Source organism: Anoplolepis gracilipes, chromosome 3 (genome assembly GCF_047496725.1).
Source record: "Anoplolepis gracilipes chromosome 3, ASM4749672v1, whole genome shotgun sequence".
In the NCBI taxonomy this organism is placed as follows: domain Eukaryota; kingdom Metazoa; phylum Arthropoda; class Insecta; order Hymenoptera; family Formicidae; genus Anoplolepis; species Anoplolepis gracilipes.
This window is the reverse complement of record NC_132972.1, coordinates 11,237,398-11,255,614: the sequence shown is the minus strand read 5'-3', so window position 1 is coordinate 11,255,614 and position 18,217 is coordinate 11,237,398. Positions and strand designations below refer to the sequence as shown.

General features: G+C 31.4%; 1 protein-coding gene across 4 annotated transcripts in view; it reads left to right on the top strand.

The window, feature by feature from the left end:
• The window catches only part of Slo2 (slowpoke 2), a 152,575-nt gene extending 134,397 nt beyond the window's left edge, over positions 1-18,178 (top strand). For 2 of the 4 annotated variants that reach the window (XM_072889079.1, XM_072889081.1), the window contains exons 16-23: positions 3,882-3,987; positions 4,088-4,215; positions 4,803-5,054; positions 5,472-5,643; positions 8,554-8,739; positions 8,948-9,079; positions 9,765-9,878; positions 11,760-18,178. In XM_072889079.1, coding sequence (XP_072745180.1) covers positions 3,882-3,987; positions 4,088-4,215; positions 4,803-5,054; positions 5,472-5,643; positions 8,554-8,739; positions 8,948-9,079; positions 9,765-9,878; positions 11,760-12,662 — 1,993 coding nt within the window. In that variant the 3' untranslated portion in view covers positions 12,663-18,178. Of the gene's footprint in view, positions 1-3,881; positions 3,988-4,087; positions 4,216-4,802; positions 5,055-5,471; positions 5,644-8,553; positions 8,740-8,947; positions 9,080-9,761; positions 9,879-11,759 lie in introns of all 4 variants that reach the window. The other 2 variants (XM_072889080.1, XM_072889078.1) reach the window with 2 other exon arrangements.
• Positions 18,179-18,217: the final 39 nt, after the last annotated feature.

Genomic DNA, 18,217 nt, shown 5'->3' with positions numbered 1-18,217 from the left:
ACGATCGAGGATCCGTGGAGATATCACGACAGCAGTCCTTGACAATCAATGTAGCACGAAGAACAACTTTAAGATTAGAGAAGTCAATCGATATATTGCATTTACTTTCGAAGAGAAGTAGAGGAAAAATTATTAGTGGAAATTTATGTCTATTTTTTTCTTTTCTTCCGATTTTTTAAATATTTGTTATGAACGATCTTTCTAGCACAATCACAGGAGCCTCCGAAACAATCACAGGAGTCTCCGAAAATAAACAATTTCGCACTCTGTCTCGTGCACCTGCATGACACGATCTTAAGGGGATCTGTTTATGTGTATTATACACATATATATTTTATATCTATGTATATATTAAATGCACTTTATATTTTTTATATATTTGCACAATAATCGCAAAGTCTAGAAACAACTCGTTAAAGAAAGATTTTAAAATTTTAAGAATAACTAGTGAAAAAGAATAAAAATTACACGTAATTATTGTACATATAAACATAATTAAGTTTACAAGCCGATTTGTTCTTTTTCTCTTAATTTATACGCGTTATATTATCTACTAGTAAATCAGTTTTCGATTTATATAATGGATTTCTTGTGAAGAAAACCATAAGTTTAAAAGAATTATCCGGTATTTCTTATTGTCATGTAATATATAGGTCATGACAAATTAGATTTGATAAAGAATTTAAAGCAACTTTTTGAGCCATTCATTCTCACAGTGCAATTTTTATTATGTGATTATTTTAGTTCTTTGTGTGATATTTCTGATATAATTTTTGTGCACTTTTATCACATATATATCGATGTCCTTCTGATTTAGACACGTGTACGCACATGTATATATGAATTTATCAGCTTTTGACATTTTATTTATCAGCCTTGAACTCGATGTACGGGTACTGTAAAGATACGCTGTTAACAAAAGAAAGAATGACAGTAGTAAAATATTATGCATATTTATTATAATATCTATATTTTTGTTAAATTACAACAAATAAAATTTATTAAAAAGACATTTTATGTGTCGATTTTTAAAATTTTGTTTATTAACGCTAAATTCTATGTCGCGCGTAAAATTTCGCGGAAAAGCCTTCGCAGAGTACAAAGCAGGTTCATTCGTGTCTTCCTGAAAGACAGTACGGCTCGCCGCGCTTTTAATTTAATGATGTCGTTAGCGCTAAAACGCGAATGCGTCAGGGAAGCCCACGATTGTATCGTTCATTTTGTGTGACATCAAAAAGGAAGAAAGGTCATTTATGCGAGTACCTACACTCGAGTTACGCGAGTATGCATCATGCCCGTTTGCGTTTCCGTGACGTATTCTTATCTTCATCTCGGATACTCTTGACATCGTTATTGTTTCAGCATAACGTTAATCTATTTATGTTGCAACGCCCTACACTGTTTTTTTTTTTTAATTTTTGTAAACTTTAGAAAAAGCGAAAATGGTATCCAAGTAGAAAATAAATTTTAATTCTTCTTATTCATTTTAATCTACAATTTTATAAGGAACAATTTATTGAAATTAAATCGAATAATATACTTTATTCAGATATGTATCTCTTAATTGAAAACATTTTTGGCGAACACACTTAAAAATAAAATACATAATATTTTATGCATAATTATCATGTCGCTAATAATCTCTATATCACTCTCTTTGATTTATAAATCAATAAGTGTTATCAATTTCACATATTTCGATATTGTAAAAACATGAATTCTTAATTACTGTTTCTTTATCTGTAATAATAGATAATTAAAACTATGTTGAAAGATAAACTGTTGCGCTTTTTGCAATTTATTGCAGGAAATATAACACAAAAACTCAAAAACAAAAAGTTAAATATCTGCTTTTCATATCGAAATATTTCAGAAAAGTTAGACACTATTTTAATATTTAATTTTAATTATCTTGATTATTAAACTTGTGCTTACTAAATTTCTTGTTAAAATTTACTTAAAATTAACGAAATTACAAAAATAGTTGAAATTGAAAAATAGTTTAACTTGCGTTTATTATATAAATTTCAATTTATATATACATATATATATATATATATATATATAATTCTTTGCGAGGTAGAAAAAAACGGTCTTTTTCTTCATTTAATATTTATTAATTGTTGTATAGACGAAGCACGCGCCTTTAGAATATTTTGCATAAATAAGAAAGATTTTATATTTTTATAATATTCTTTTATTCTTCTAGTCTTAAGTAGATTAGTGCTATGCTTATATTATACAATATAGTTAGCAACACAAGTACGATCTCTGATATTTTTATAGAGAAAGAAATTTGTAGAATGTAATTTTACAAAGCGATATAGAGCAAAATAAGATAAAACATAGATCGAACTACAAATTTTCTTATTATATTGTATTATTTGTATGTTTTCTTCTGGGCTTCTTATCCCTTTGAGAATCATGAAATGGAAAACCGAACGTGATAAATGAATCGTTAAACATTTGTTGTTGGACGCAAATTCATTTTGACACACCGCGAAATGTTCATCCATCTTTAATCATTTAAGTATAATCGTGCAAGTCAATGGTCAATGTGTCCTGTCTCAATGTCTCTCGATGCCTGTTTCACTAACGGCACCGGACGGTGCCGTTGAATTGCTGCTCGATGCTGTCCTGCCTGACACCCTATATGTCCTCATGGATGTTTTCGATGTCTTCCTTCTTGCATCGTCCTTGTGCACTGCCGTCTTGTCGCACGACTTTCGTCCAGCAGTTTCAAAGGGTGAGTCTCTCGTTTTACGCTTCTACACATCTTTCTCAATTTTTGATTTGCTTGATTAGTTATTAAAACTTAGTTATTTATTTTGATTTTACTTATTATTATATATATGACTTAGACTTAAAGAAGTTTGCTAATCAAAGTGGTCTTGATGTAAGTATATATGTAACCTTTCTCGATGTCACAATAATCCACCCATTATATTATTTACGTTATGTTATTATATACATAATTTTCCAATAGCAAATTGATTAAATTAAATGTAAATTTATTTTATCATTGATATTCTATATATTATTCATTAATTGTACATGCAACTCACACATCGAGATTAAATATATGCTAATGTATAATTTACAAAATTAAGAAAATATATAAATACCCAACAATAAATCCTTAGTGTCAGGTAATAATAATAGTAATTTTCGTGATTCTTAAATATACTTCAAAAATAAATTGGCGAATATATACTAAAAATATATATAAAAATTTTATACTGAAACTTTCGTGTTTCTTAGGTCCCATCAATTATGTCGTAAAATTTTATAGCGCGATATTAATCGTGAATATAAATTCCTTAGGGATATAATTTACGAACAACGGCATTACGAGCGCGATAAATGTTTCCGGTCAGGCACAATACTATCCTGATATCGAACACTGACCACGGTTCACCGCTTAGATTGCGTGACGCGATGATACTCACGGGATTCGAGAGTGGTGTAAAACGACTTGTTTCTCCTTTTATCTTCTTTAAGAGACCCATCTCCGGCTTCAGGGAGCTTTAAAAATCGGTAAACGACATTTGAGAGTTAAGCTTCCTGTGAAGAGCCGTATTTTTTCGTCACGTATCAACGCGCATTCTAAAATAACTGTCGCGCGTCTATACATCACGGCTAACAAAAAATATGATAAAACCAACCCGATCCTGATTTAATCTCTCCAAAAAGATACGAGTGACAGTTTCGATCACGCGCACAGTATCTTTACCAGCTGACGGGGCGCCTTCTCAAGTAATCGCGTTATCACTTGGTTCTTCCCGAGCGACGTCTTTCTTTAATAAGAAACACGACGTCAAAATTTAGCATCACACGCAAAAGTGTCGGGATGGGATAATCAAGTTTCAACGATGTTGCAGGATTGTCAAGGGATTCCCGCCGGTTTCACCCTTCATCGGAGTTTCACCGACCTTGTGTTATCTTCTCAAGGAGAAGAAACCGCTCTGTTGCCTTCAGCTGGCTCAGGTATATCTTATTAGAAAATAAAACTAAATCGTATAAAAATTGTAAACAAGATAATGTAACTCCTTCGATACTAACGAACCTTTTCCATCTTTTGATTTAGGTATGCCAGCATTGCAGCTATAGAAACGCCAAAGAATACAATTGGCAAAATAAGACCATCATATTGGCGGCCGATTACGCCAGTAATGGGATTTATAACTTTATAATACCATTAAGAGCACATTTTAGGTACTATTTTATACGCAATATTGATGCTTCAATATTTTAGTTTTTTAGTTTAAATTTATTCATTTTACTAACAAGATAATAGTAATCTTATTATTTGTAGTATTATTTTTTACTATTGCTATTTATATATATGGTTATTTAATTGTATGAAAAATGTACTATCATTTTGTATAATTATTACACAAGTAAGGTGATTATATAATTTTAGTATTATTTTTTAAATATGTAAATATTTTGCAATACACGTTCCATTTAACACTTTCCATTAATTAAGATAAATATCCAATCATTTTTAGAACCTTTCAAATATTCTCTTAATCATGTTAATAAAATTTTAAAGCCGCTTAGAGTTAAATTTAAAAACCTGTTATTTGCGGACGTTCTCACGAAAAGCTATTTACTTATTGCATTTTTAATAAAATATTTTCCATTTTGAAACTTAAAAAAGATATATGACCTTAATGATGTGAGTTACACAATAACAAAGTATATTTTCCACTGAATATTGCAAACCATTCTGTCTTGCTAGTTATTCGATCGACGTGAATAGGATTTGTGAACAATTAACAAGCAGGAGTATTTCCCAGGTCGAAAACATCATTGAATCCGATCATTCTCTTGCTGGAGAGGAAACCGGAAATCGCGTTTCTCGACGCGGTGTCCTACTTTCCGTTGGTCTATTGGATGCGAGGCTCTATCGACTGTTTGGACGATCTTCTTCGGGCCGGTATCACTTTGGCGGAGAACGTCGTGGTTGTAAACAAGGAGCTCAACAATTCTGCCGAGGAAGATACCTTAGCTGATTGTAACACGATAGTTGCGGTGCAAACTATGTTCAAGTGAGTGCCTATATTTATTACAGAATTTATCAAGAAGTGTTTTAATCATTTATAGCTTAAATCTTGATCAAGAAAATTGCTGTTTAATGTAAAGAATATATGATTTTTCAATTGGAAATACATGCGTTTTGATCTTTAAACGCACAATTTATTTGATATTCACATATTTTCAATATTTTTGGTCTGTTCAAAATTAAATAATTTTTATAATATAAAATTATAAAATCTAAAACTAAAAATTATTGAAAAAATAATTTAATATAAAAATTGAAAGGGAATCAAAATAGTTAAGACGTAATTTTCATAATAACGACAAATATATTTACGTGAAGATAATTGATGAAGATTGCATAATTATAGCGTATATATTGAGGGATTTTTATTTTTAACTTTTATTATTTTCTATTTCTGTGACAGATTCTTCCCGAGCATAAAGAGCATAACGGAACTTTCCCAGTCGAGTAATATGCGTTTCATGCAATTCCGGGCACACGACAAGTACGCTTTGCATCTCAGCAAAATGGAAAAGGTACTCCTCAGTGCTACTACCGATGACAACTACTCCGATGAGCCTCCGTTGGGCTCCCCGGTAACACGATATCACTCATTCTCCGACCTCTGATTGATGATGGATTGACTGATTGTTGAATTGATTGATCGATTGACTGCTAACCATTTCCAACGTTGTCGTCGCTCTCATATCGTATCTCAAGTATTCATTTGACCTAATTCAAAGAAAGCATATCAATTACAAAATTAATATTTCCGTAATATGTAAATCTATCTGAAGTTGATGATTTATAAACATAAGCCAAGTGATCTTAAAAATATGTTTTTACCTGGCTCGAGCTCGCGAAACTCTTTCTCCTTTCCACAGTTCGCTATTTTCCGACGTGACTTTTATACAAATCTAATTTTGGCGGATGCAGCGTTCGAGGTTGCGGGAAACTTAAGAGGACGCTTTCCGAGATTTGCGATAGCCGACCTCGTAAAGCCGCACTGTTGAAAGTAAGCGAAAAGAAATTACGAGAGTAAAGTCGCTTCGCGCGTGGAAACCACTTTGCTCTAAGTGCTGTTTTCCACATGCACCCTCATTGCGTCGCTTGTCAACTTTACCAACGCCTTCGCAGCTTTACTTTATTCTTCGTTCTGCGATACTATCTTGGAGGGAAACAAGACAGATATTTTAATAGAACTCTGAAAGGAGGACAAAACGTAGTATGTAATCTTATTATAACTGATATTCCGTTATATCATTGTCAGACTCTTTTAGATCGTCCGTTATATGTCATTTCATAAGGTAAATTTTTCTTTTGGGTAAATATATAATCAATTATATTATAAATCGATTATAAATAGTCGGTTTACAAAAAAATATGTACTGATTAAAGAGTATTGTCCATACGATAAAAGTTGACTGTTAAAGACAAAGAATTTTTTACAAATGCTGGGATATCTTACGAGAGCGATATAAACGTGAAGAATACTAGCAACTTTATGGTCAATATTTTGTAGGTAGTCGCTTAATCTTTTCATTACGGAAAATGTGCATATGCTGTTTAAAAAAACGTTCTTTAAAACATTAAAACACATATGTGCCATTCTATATTCGTATAATAAAAATTATGTGTCGTGCTAAACGGGTTTCTGCTAGTAAAAATATATTTATTGGACATTTATTTTTACATATGTCGATATTTAATTAATATAATAATTATATTTGTCTTGGTTGTAAGGATTGTTTTGCATTTTTATATTATCGTACCGAAAGGATTAAGACTCTAGATATCGATGCATGTATCTCATAATAAACCGATTAGCCTTTATGCATATGATTATATGCATATAGCTATTGTCCTGTTAAGTTTAACATATTGATAACCGTTCTGATATTTAATTTTAAATTGATGTTATATAGTACAGTGTGACTCATATGTATAATATTATACATATATACATTTATTATACATGAAAAATTTTAATAGTGCTTAATAGATTAGAATATTTTAAAGTGCCATAGGCACTTTCTTTGTTTTTTCTGCAAGCATATAATATTTATCTTATTTTTCTATTATACTTTATTTAAAGCATGATTCATTCTGTCAATCCTTGCACATATTTTACTTAACAAATTTTACACAATCTTTAAATGTTATTTTATACCAAGTAGAATAATGTGCTCATTTAAAAATTCAAAATGATCATGTCGGTGAATTTGCTTCTTATTAGGTGACACAATTGAATAGATGGGTGAAATGTATATAATTATAAATTATAAAATGTACATAATATTTGTAATTTATAATTATATACATATTGTAAGTTATAATAATCACCTGTTCGATTGTGATTTAGAGGAAAACTAATCAATGTGATCCTATAATTTGAAATTAAAAACTCAATATAATTGTAACAATGTCTTTCAGGATTGTCTCGCGGAATGCCGTTAGATAGCATTTTAGCTGCAAGTTACAAAAAGAAATATTAATATTAATCTTATTATCTTGTAGATGTCACATTTACGAACTGAAATTCCACATCAAAATTGGAAATCCTTTTCGACGTCGTCTTGTTATGCCACGCTATTACTTATCGCGATAACATCTTCATATCTCCTTCGTATCTTTTACGCTACATTGCACGATGCGTTGCGACATGGATGGATGTCTGAAGATTTACATATTTGAAATATTCGACGTTGGATAATGGATTCAATATTGCTAACTATATAGATAGCTATTAAAATAGATTCATTCAAATAGTTCATATTTTAAAAATTTAAATTTCTGACTCAGTTGAAATGATGAGAGAAGAAAATGGAAAAACCTTTTATATATATATATATATGTATATATATATATATATATATATATATATATATAAAAGGTTTTTCCATTTCTGACTCAGTTGAAATGATGAGAGAAGAAAATGGAAAAATCTTTTATATATATATATATATATTTTATATATATTTTTTATATATATATTTTATATATATATTTTATATATATATTTTTCATATATATATATATATATATATATATATATATATATATATATGTAAATCAAATGCACATTCTATGTAATCGTAATATATCATGCATCTCCAGGTGAATTCTTTATTTAATAAACTTTAACGTTATTATATTGTAGATTATTGAATTCATATTGATTAAAAAATACTTTAAAAAGCTTATTTTAAATAATAATATTTCATATTTGTTTAACAATTGGTATGATTAATATAATAAAAGTATATACGAGAATATATATTTGCGCGTATTTGTTAGATATATTTATTGGAAACATTAATACTGTTTCATCACATTTAAAATATTGACATATTCCAAACATACATATGTAAATAACAATTTGTGCATGTTGGCGGAAGATATATGAAAGTTCGTGACAGTTTTTAGGAAACAAGAGAGAGTGCACACAACAGTCAGCGATATTATTTATAAATAAAATTAACGATTAACATCATGCATGTTTGTAGAGAGAAAAAGAAAGAGGATCTCACATATCGTACATGTTTCGACTGCCGTTTGCCGCCGGTAGTGTCTTCAGCGCTTCGATGCTAGACACTTTGCTTTATCAAGCATTTGTCAAGGACTACGTGATAACATTCGTGAGATTACTATTAGGAGTGGACCAAGCGCCAGGATCTGGCTTTCTCACGTCGGTGAGTAATTGTTTAAAATATATTTTATTAATATAAAATTTAAAAATATGACATAATGTAAATAAAAAGGATCTAACAACAACTTATCAATTAGAGAACTTAATAATAATTTATTTAAATAAATATTTATATAAAAAGCAATCTATTTAGGTTTGCATTTATTACTGATTGTCTCGCTAATAATTAATTATAATGATAATTAACGCAGATGCGTATAACGAAGGACGATATGTGGATAAGAACTTACGGCAGGTTATACCAGAAACTCTGCTCGACGACTTGCGAGATACCGATTGGAATATACAGAACGCAGGACACTACCGTATCCGATTCGTCGCACGTAAGTGTAACTTCACATTTCTCATCTAGTGGGAAGTCTAACCGAAGTAGTTTGTTACTTGTACTTTTTAGAGATACTTGTACTTTGAAAGATAGGAAAAGAATCTTTGAATGGCGGCTGTGAGTAGCGCATGCTTGTGTGCTCTCGCTCTTTTTCTTAGTTTTATTTTTTTGCCCCATCTCTCTTCTTCGTAGGCATTTTTCAGTCTAATCCTGCCGCGCGTAACTAACAAACCGCGGGATCGTTTGCATCTTGACGAATTGATTCTCATAGCACGTTATTATTTTCCCAATTCATTGCGTCTTTAAATTTGCATTGTGCTAGATTAAGTGTGCTCTTACGTTGCTTTCGTTGATAACTTCTCCGATATGTAATAAAAATATCGAGAAACTACCAAGCTGATAGATTTTCAAACATGTTTAGAACTAATATAGCTTTAATATCTTTTTTTTTTTTTTCACGAAAAAACAAAGATGATTTATTGATTTGATATTATAGTTTAAAAAAGATATAGAGAAAACATTTCGAAATAAAAATACAAGCTTACTTCTCTGGATGGAAGGAACCGAATGGGCAATCGATCTAATCATTACATCGAGTGACAGCAACGCGCTGCGCTCGGACGCGAAATACGTCGCGGCATCGTGATCATTAGTAAGGGTAGAATTGCTTGTCGTTTTAGCAGGGCGATTCAGACACGGAAAGCGACGCCGGCGTCGGTGTGACGTACAAGATGCGTCATTCGGCGGCAGCATCGTGCCTTGCGAATTGCGCCACCCGTGACAAGGGTGCGTCTGCTGTGAGTAAAACGTCAATGTGCTGGCTGTTCTCTCTTTCTCTCTCTTTTTCTCTCTCTCTCTCTCTCTCTCTCTCTCTCTCTCTTTCTTTCTCTCTTTTCTGATTGTTTTAATATATTTTCAGCACGTTTCCGCCTCTCTCACTCTGTCGCTCTCTTGCCTCTCTTTCCCTATCTACATCTTTCTATTTCTCTCTATTACGCTCACACATCTATCTGATGGACGTCCAGACTGTCTGCCGCAGCACTGCAGCGCATGTAAAACGTCGTGTTGCATCCCCGACTGATTATATTCGTATCAGAAATTCTTGATTGTATTTGAGTCAAAGATGTTCTTATTTATTGTTTAGATTTAAGATTAATCGATTGTGACGTTCAGCTGATATCGAAAAGGTGACTGTTTTACAATTGGCTGTTTTGATACAATTTTAATTATCTTGTAATAATTACCTTGCAAGCCGTATCAGCCCACTTGTTGCATCTGGCATATAATATAATAATACATAAATTTACATTTATTAAATTGACCTTATTGCATTAAATAATACTCGTATATATATTAACTGATTGTTCAATACTTATAACGAATAATATGATGACACTTTGTTAAATCAGAATATGTTAAAAAGCTATAATTGGATAAGCATATAAAAAGTGTCCCCGATGAGTTTTCAAATAATACCTTGGTCTGTCATTTCCTCATTATAAATTATGTGGCGATGCTCCGGGGCAAAGTCATCCCCGCAAAAAAAATTTTCCTCAAAATTTCAGTTCCTTAACTTTATTCTTTCCTGAGTTATCGAGAAAAATGTCATTTTCAATTTTTATTTTTCTTTTCTGTAAATATTTGAGATGATCTCATATTGATTTTTTTCTAAATACTTGTCAATGAATGACACAGAAAAAATATTTTTTCTTTAATCTCGATTTTTTAAAAAAGATTAAAATTAAGAAATGACCTTTTTAACATGTTCCTTTCAAGGTTCAATCATTAAACTTTTAGAGAATATTCTTTTTAAGTATATGTCTCAATACTTTCAAATTTTTTCAATTTTTTCGAGTTGCTACAACATGGTGAAAAAAAAAATAAAAATAAAAATAAATCTTTTTTTTATTATTTTTTACAAATAGGACGGAAAAAATTATGTATTTTTCTTGTAATAATTATAATAGTAATGATAATAGTACTATATAGATAGTAATTACTATTATAATTATTACAAGAAAATAAATAATTTTCCGTCCTATTATCAAAAAATAATAAAAAAAGAAAGATTTTCCATTTTTTTTCATCATGTTGCACCAATTCGGAAAAATAGAAAAGATTTGAGAGTATTGAGATATATAAAAAGAGTATTCTATAAAAGTTTAGTAATTGAACCTCGAAAGGAATATTAAAAAAGAAATAAAAAAGCTATTTCTTAATTTCATTCTTTTTTTTAAAATTGAGCTTTTATTCGAGATTATCGAAAAAATATTTTAAAAACTGAAAATAACGTTTTTCTCGATGATTCAGGAAATAATAGAGTTAGGCAGCTGAAATTTTGAGGAAAATTTTTTTTACAGTGCGGACATGACAGGCCAAATGTTATTTGAAAACTCGTCGAGGGCACTTTTAGTATGCTTATCCGGCTATAGCCTTTAAAAAAAATGTCTAACGCAATGCATTCTACAGAGATAATATTTTACATTACATTTCATACACATATGTATTAATATATAATTCTCAATGCATGATGTTTATGCAAAATTATTTATAAATAGGATAGGTGAAATATAGTAATAATAGCTCTATTATCTACCTCGTTGATATTACCGATCGTCACAACAGACTATCTGTCTCAGCGAGTGCAAATATACTAATACCTCATCTCTTTCATATAGTATTCGGTGAGCCTCGGCGACGAGGCGCGCGACAATCACGCGCAACAGATCGAACGGGCAGAAATTGCGAACCTCGTGCGCTCACGAATGGAATCGCTCAATCTACCGGTCGCCGATTACGACGACGTGTCAGAGAAGCGCAGCAGCCTCTCTTACGTGATCATCAACCCAAGCTGCGACCTGAAACTCGAAGAGGGGGACATTGTCTACCTCGTGCGGCCGAGTCCGTTCTCCGCGCAAAAGACGTTTGAGCGGCACAATTCCCGACGCAAGAGCAACATCAGCTTCTGCTCGGCGCAGCTGGTGTCACAGATGAGCGCGGCGGTTGCGGCCGCGGGTCTGCAGACAGGTGGTCCGGGAAGCCGTCGTGGATCCAGCATAGGTCTGGCCAGGCCGCCACCCCTCGGCACAACTAAGTCAAACTCGTTGTCTCTACCCGATAGTCCCACCGTGGCAGGAACTCTGCGTGGTCGTTCGAACTCGTTAAGAGTGGTCGACGACATCCTGCTGCGACGAAGTAACTCTCTGAGACAGAGCCTGACGACGACAGCCAGGCGGAAGAGTAGTTTAGAGGACATCGGTTTAGGCGCGCTCTCGCATCCCTCCAATCACAACCCGATCAAGATCGCCTTGAACGGCTCGATCGGCCTGGAGGTAACACCGCCGGAAGAAGGTTCGCAGGGCGGTGGTGCCTCCAACACCGGGATCCTCGACGTGGGCCTGCCCTCCATGCCCGAGCTCAACGCAGCCTTAGGTCCCAGCCTCGGCGCAGGCCTCGGTGGCTCCCTGGGTGGCCTCTACGACCCACCGTCTCTTCAATGCCCGATGGGCTCACCCTGTCAATCCCCACAAATGCAAGCTGCTGCGCAGGATCCGCAGCATATACAGGGAACAATAGTATGATATAACCTTATGTGGGGACGCAGGCTCTCCGGCGTGGCGCGAAATAAATGGCTGTAGCGTTCCCACATTCGGCGTTCAAGACTGGGCGTCGAGAACGGCGTCTCTACGGCATTCGTAGCGAATCGGTAGAGCAACATTTTTCCGACTTAATTAAGCCGGATAAATGAGACGGCCGGAGAGCAAGGTGTTTCGATGAAATCAATCACGTCAGGCTGGTGGTTGTTTTGAATGTCAAAGGGCGTTTCGCAATGTCGAAATAGAGTAAATTGGGGCGAGATTAAGTATCGGCAAGTTAATTTAGCTCTACTTTAGAATTGATTATGTCTACAATATCTTAATTTCTATTCTTTTCTGTATATTTCTACACATTATAATTCTTATGTGATAAAATATAGATATAGAAAAAATTATCTTTGATATTTATACAAAAATAATTGATAAATCTATAAAAAAATACTAATTGAAATTAAAGTAGAGGTTTTCTTTTTCTTGGTTTTGATGCCAAGTTAATATTGCTGAATTATTCTCACTTCAATTTAAGGTAGGGATTATCTTTTTCGTTTCGAGGCGGTGCGATTCATTAAAAATTGTGGACCTAAGTGCTGATATATCGAATCGTAACTGTGATATGTCAGACTCTGATTCCCACAGAATTTACAGTTCTGCTTATGGAGATTTCGATGAAATCACAATTGTGGGTGACAGGTCACGTCGAGTATCAGTCAGAAAATAACACGCAGTAATTCGTTGTTAGAGAGTGATGTAAAGTTACGTTATGAAAGCTTCATTTCGGTGTACCTTACTTTTGTAACTTGTACCTGTAGCAGGCTGCGTTCTTAAAACGTTTTGCTCTCTAGGTCGCCTCTAGCGTCCTGACGTCCATGCATGCGACTTCATTCATCAGAATGTAGATCGTTCGAATTAACATTATAGTGCGAAAGACACTTAAAAAAAAGGTATCATACGATAGATGAACATATATTCCGAATCAGTTGCGATTAATATAAATTATCACAAATTATTATTATTTTCTATACCCTGGAATTTGTCTTCAAATATGTATTTTCGTTAAATTTATATTAATTTAATTTCTCAGTAATTGCTGTAAATTTTATGCATTTCTTTTTAACTGAACAATTAAATTATATTGGAATTACAAATTCTATTTCCACATAAAAGTATTTTTATCAATATAATAAAAATACAAGATATGTTTAATATATATGTTTAATATAATTATTAATATAAATCTAATACAATTTTAATAAAGTTAATAATAATATATCAATATAATATAAAATATATTTACAATGTTTATAATTATTAATATTATATTTCTAAAATCGCAATTGATTCATAAAAGCCGTTCGCTCATCGTTCATTTCATACATTTGCGAGACATGAAATGAGAACACAATAGGAATATTCTACAACGCACTCCTCGATTCCTATTTATCGTCGCTCAGCGATCGAGCGCGAATAATTTTATATTAGAAAAATTTACGGGGGACGTGAGAAAGAGTCTATTATACATAATATTAAAGATACGATGTATGACCATTTTAATCATATCACGCGAGAATGTCGCTCGCGCGGAAATCACCGTTATATTCTACGTAAATAGGAGAAAAAGTATTTTAGGCAAGATTTAAGTGCTTAGAACACGAGCGTATTATCGTGACTTTTAGCATAAAACTGATATATCGTTCACGGTGGATATAACGTCGAGTCGCAGGACGATTGTCGACTATACGCGATTTTCCGTGACGACGACGAGATTTACGGCCGATGTTTCAAATGAATATAGACAAAAAGCGGCATTGCGAAAATTGCGAGATAAATAAGAATTGATCGTAAATGATTCGCTATTACTATCTTCTTCTTATCCTTCTTAATAATAATTTAAAATTAGTTTCAGTCTCTATCTTCTGAGCACAAAACGTATATCAGAAAAAAATCAGTTGTTCTTAGCGATTGTACGATTATTCTTGCTTGAATAATCCGTTCAATTAGTTAATTAAACACGAGAGTTGTCATTCAGGACAAGTTGCATCGACTGAATTATGATTATCTAACTGTAAATAGTGATTTATTGTACCTTCCTAGATTGTTATAATATAAATGAAACAGATTATACACACACACACACACACACATACACACAATTATAAAAGTTGAAAAAAATGTTCGAACAATTTTTAAAGAAATTCGAAAGATTAGCAATTATGAAATATTATCTACACAGGATATGGCTGCATCACGGTTAGTAATAATAAGGTCGGTGCAACCAGTTACGATATAATTAAATTTTTAATGTACCGCCACAATCGTGGCGTTTACAGCCAAATGCAATCGTTTGTTGACCAATTTACACATTTCTTCGACCAAACGAGTCTTATATTATCGAGTACCTGCTTCGATATTACTTTCATTAAGTCTAGCTAGATCGGCCTTATTATGTATGACCAGAAGTACGCATATTCCACGAAACAGTTTGTAATTTTAAATTAGTTTTTAATTATTTTATTAATATTTGATAAGTAAAAGTACGTTTTAATTAAAAAAACCAACAGTTTTAACGCAAACAATAGTATATGGATGATGATAAAGAGAGCAAGTTTAGATATATATATATATATTAAAAATTTATATTATATTACTTTTTAATTATATTGTCTAATTTGGAAAAATCCAATCTCTGACATTGATTATGACATTGATGATAATCAGAAATAAAACATTTCTAATTATTGAGCTTTATAAGAAATGCAACAAAAATGCATTACATAATTAGATTCTAAAACAAATTATTACTGTGTTTGCATATCTTTTATAAAATAACTGATTTATAAGCTTAGTATAGTTTATAAGGTCAGATATTTTCAAGAACAAATATAAAACGTACAACACAAAATAGCGAAAAAGTCGCTTCGTGGAATCGGTACTAGATTTTAATGCCAAAATACGATAATTTATCTTTGTGTAGCTAAAATAAAACGTAAAGCGGGTTTTATCTCTGCTTTGCATAAAATCAAAATCAATACATTGTTCTAGTTTGCAACTTGTTACAATTGAGATTATTAGAATTATTATATATGTCGAATTATCATATTTTATCTTAATATTTTATCAAAGTAAAATGGATTATTGTCAGTATTGCTTATGCGTTTAAAATTCAAACATTTAATTTTTAATCATATTGTGCTCTCTCTCTCTCTTTCTCTTTATTACTCTTTTTCTTTTGTTAGTTCTCTATTCTCTCTTCGATTAGCGAGACTCCATATTACATTCGCTGATGACTTTTATATGTAACGTGAATGAATTATCTTTCAGAAATAATGAAGAATTTTCTAGGTTAATATATACATATAAAACAGGTTTCTGCATCCTGTAAATGATGAGCAAATATGAGCTCATTCTAACACAGTAATTGCCTTAGAGAAACTCGGTAGTTTTATATAATTTTATCGAAGAACGTTGTGATAGGATTGTCCAATGTGATGTCAGATCATCATTACAATAATACTAACGAAGTGTACTAAAGAAGATTTATTATTCATAATAATTTTGTCACATTGTAAAGAAGAGTCTTCAATTTTCAATTAGAAATATATTGCTCAAATTTGTCATATTTTCTTCTAGAAAGGGATTCGTTTTTAATTAATTTTTTTAAGAAAAAGTTGAATTTAGAAATATTTTTTTATTTTCAGATAATACAATATGTGTGTATATGTGTGTGTATAGATTAAATTTTCTTTTTTCAGATAAAAAAGTATTAATGAGGAAATTACACTGAAATTGCAAAGAATTTATCCTGCACATAACACATATAAGATAAATCTATTATAATGATTTGATAGCTAAATTCAGATCAATAATAAATCTATAGAGTACTACGTTACACTTTAATACGGCAGTCTTTCGTGAAAAATTTGCTGCGCTCGAGAAAAATTATTCAAATTTTGTATTGAATGAAAAAGAATATGAAAAATAGAAAGAAGGAGAGAGAGAGAAAGAAAGATATGTATATGCAATTCGTGCATAGTGTAAAACGAGTATTATAATTTATCGCGTACAATGTATGTTTAACTCTTCAAAAAAACAGAAAATCTAATTTAATTAGATTCTAATATTCTTTGAAAGATATATATCTATTATAGTCATTTGAATTTAAATTAAAAAATGTAAAATTTTCGAGAGTAAAAATAAAAATGTAGCTCACATATAATATTCTCTTAATTGATCGATTAATTTAAAACAATTCAAAATATTTTTTGTAAAAAAATTCGTTTATTCCTTTTTTCTATTTCGCAAAATTTTACGAAAACTCATATCGGTAAAATACATTATTTTTAATGTTTGTAATTTTTCTTGTTTAATTCAAATAGTAATCAATAGGAAAACAAACAATAATCAAATTTTTTCCTTTTCATTTACGTCCAACATTTTGCAATAATTTAAACATTTATTCATATTTAAGGAATTTAAAATATTGTCTTAATAATGTAGAAATTATTTCCCACATTCATGATGTAAAATGAGAAGAGCAGAAATTTTTTTCTTAACGTTTATAAAATCATTCGTTAAAATTCTCGTGCCTTTAGAGCGCAAAAATACACATTCGCTATCGTGAATTTTCTGAAGGTTTCTAAAGAGTATATAATTAATTTTTCATAAAATATTAATTTTCTTAAAGCGATTATCTTTTTCAATTAATTTAGAAAAATGTATATTAAATATTCTTTACTGCTATTTTACGTAATGTAAAATATTAGTTTATATTTTCTTCTATACTTACAATTAGTGTTGTATTTATGTCTAACTCTGAATCTGAGTTTTGTTTAATATCAACATAGACGAATTTTAATGCAAATTTTTCTATCAGTATCGAAGTATTTTATGCAACATGTTCTCTTGTTTTCAAAGATATACTTCAAATTAATAGTATTACTTGCAAAGGAATAAAAAGTATTTTGTTCAAGAGAAGTGATCAAATCATATACTTTTTTAATAATACACACACACTCACGTATTCTAATTACAATCATTTTGTCATAATCACACTGTGGTTGATCAATTAGAAGTGACCATAAAAGTGCGAATTTGTTTTCCATTTCGAAGAAAGATGCACGTGTCTTCTCGTGAATGCACAGAATATCACACAAGTTCCTTCGAAAGTTTAAGCAAGAGCTTGAGAGCTTGACGCACCTCGAACGAGTTCTCTTCGAATGGCGCGAATCTTATAGAAGCGTCCAACAGGTTCTTACAATAAGATTTAAATAATTAAGCATTTCTCGACCACAAACACAATTGTAAACGGCTGTACGTAATGTAAAATAAGAAAAGCAGAAAACAGAGAGAATGTATCTATATATATAAAAACAAATATATATATATATATATATATATATATATGTATATATATATATATATATGCGACGTTGTAACGCGATGCGTGCGATGTGTGCATGTAAATTTATTATAAATAAATTATTATAAATCTCTAAAATGAAAAACTACTTAACTAATTGTGTGTATTATTTAAAAAAATTATT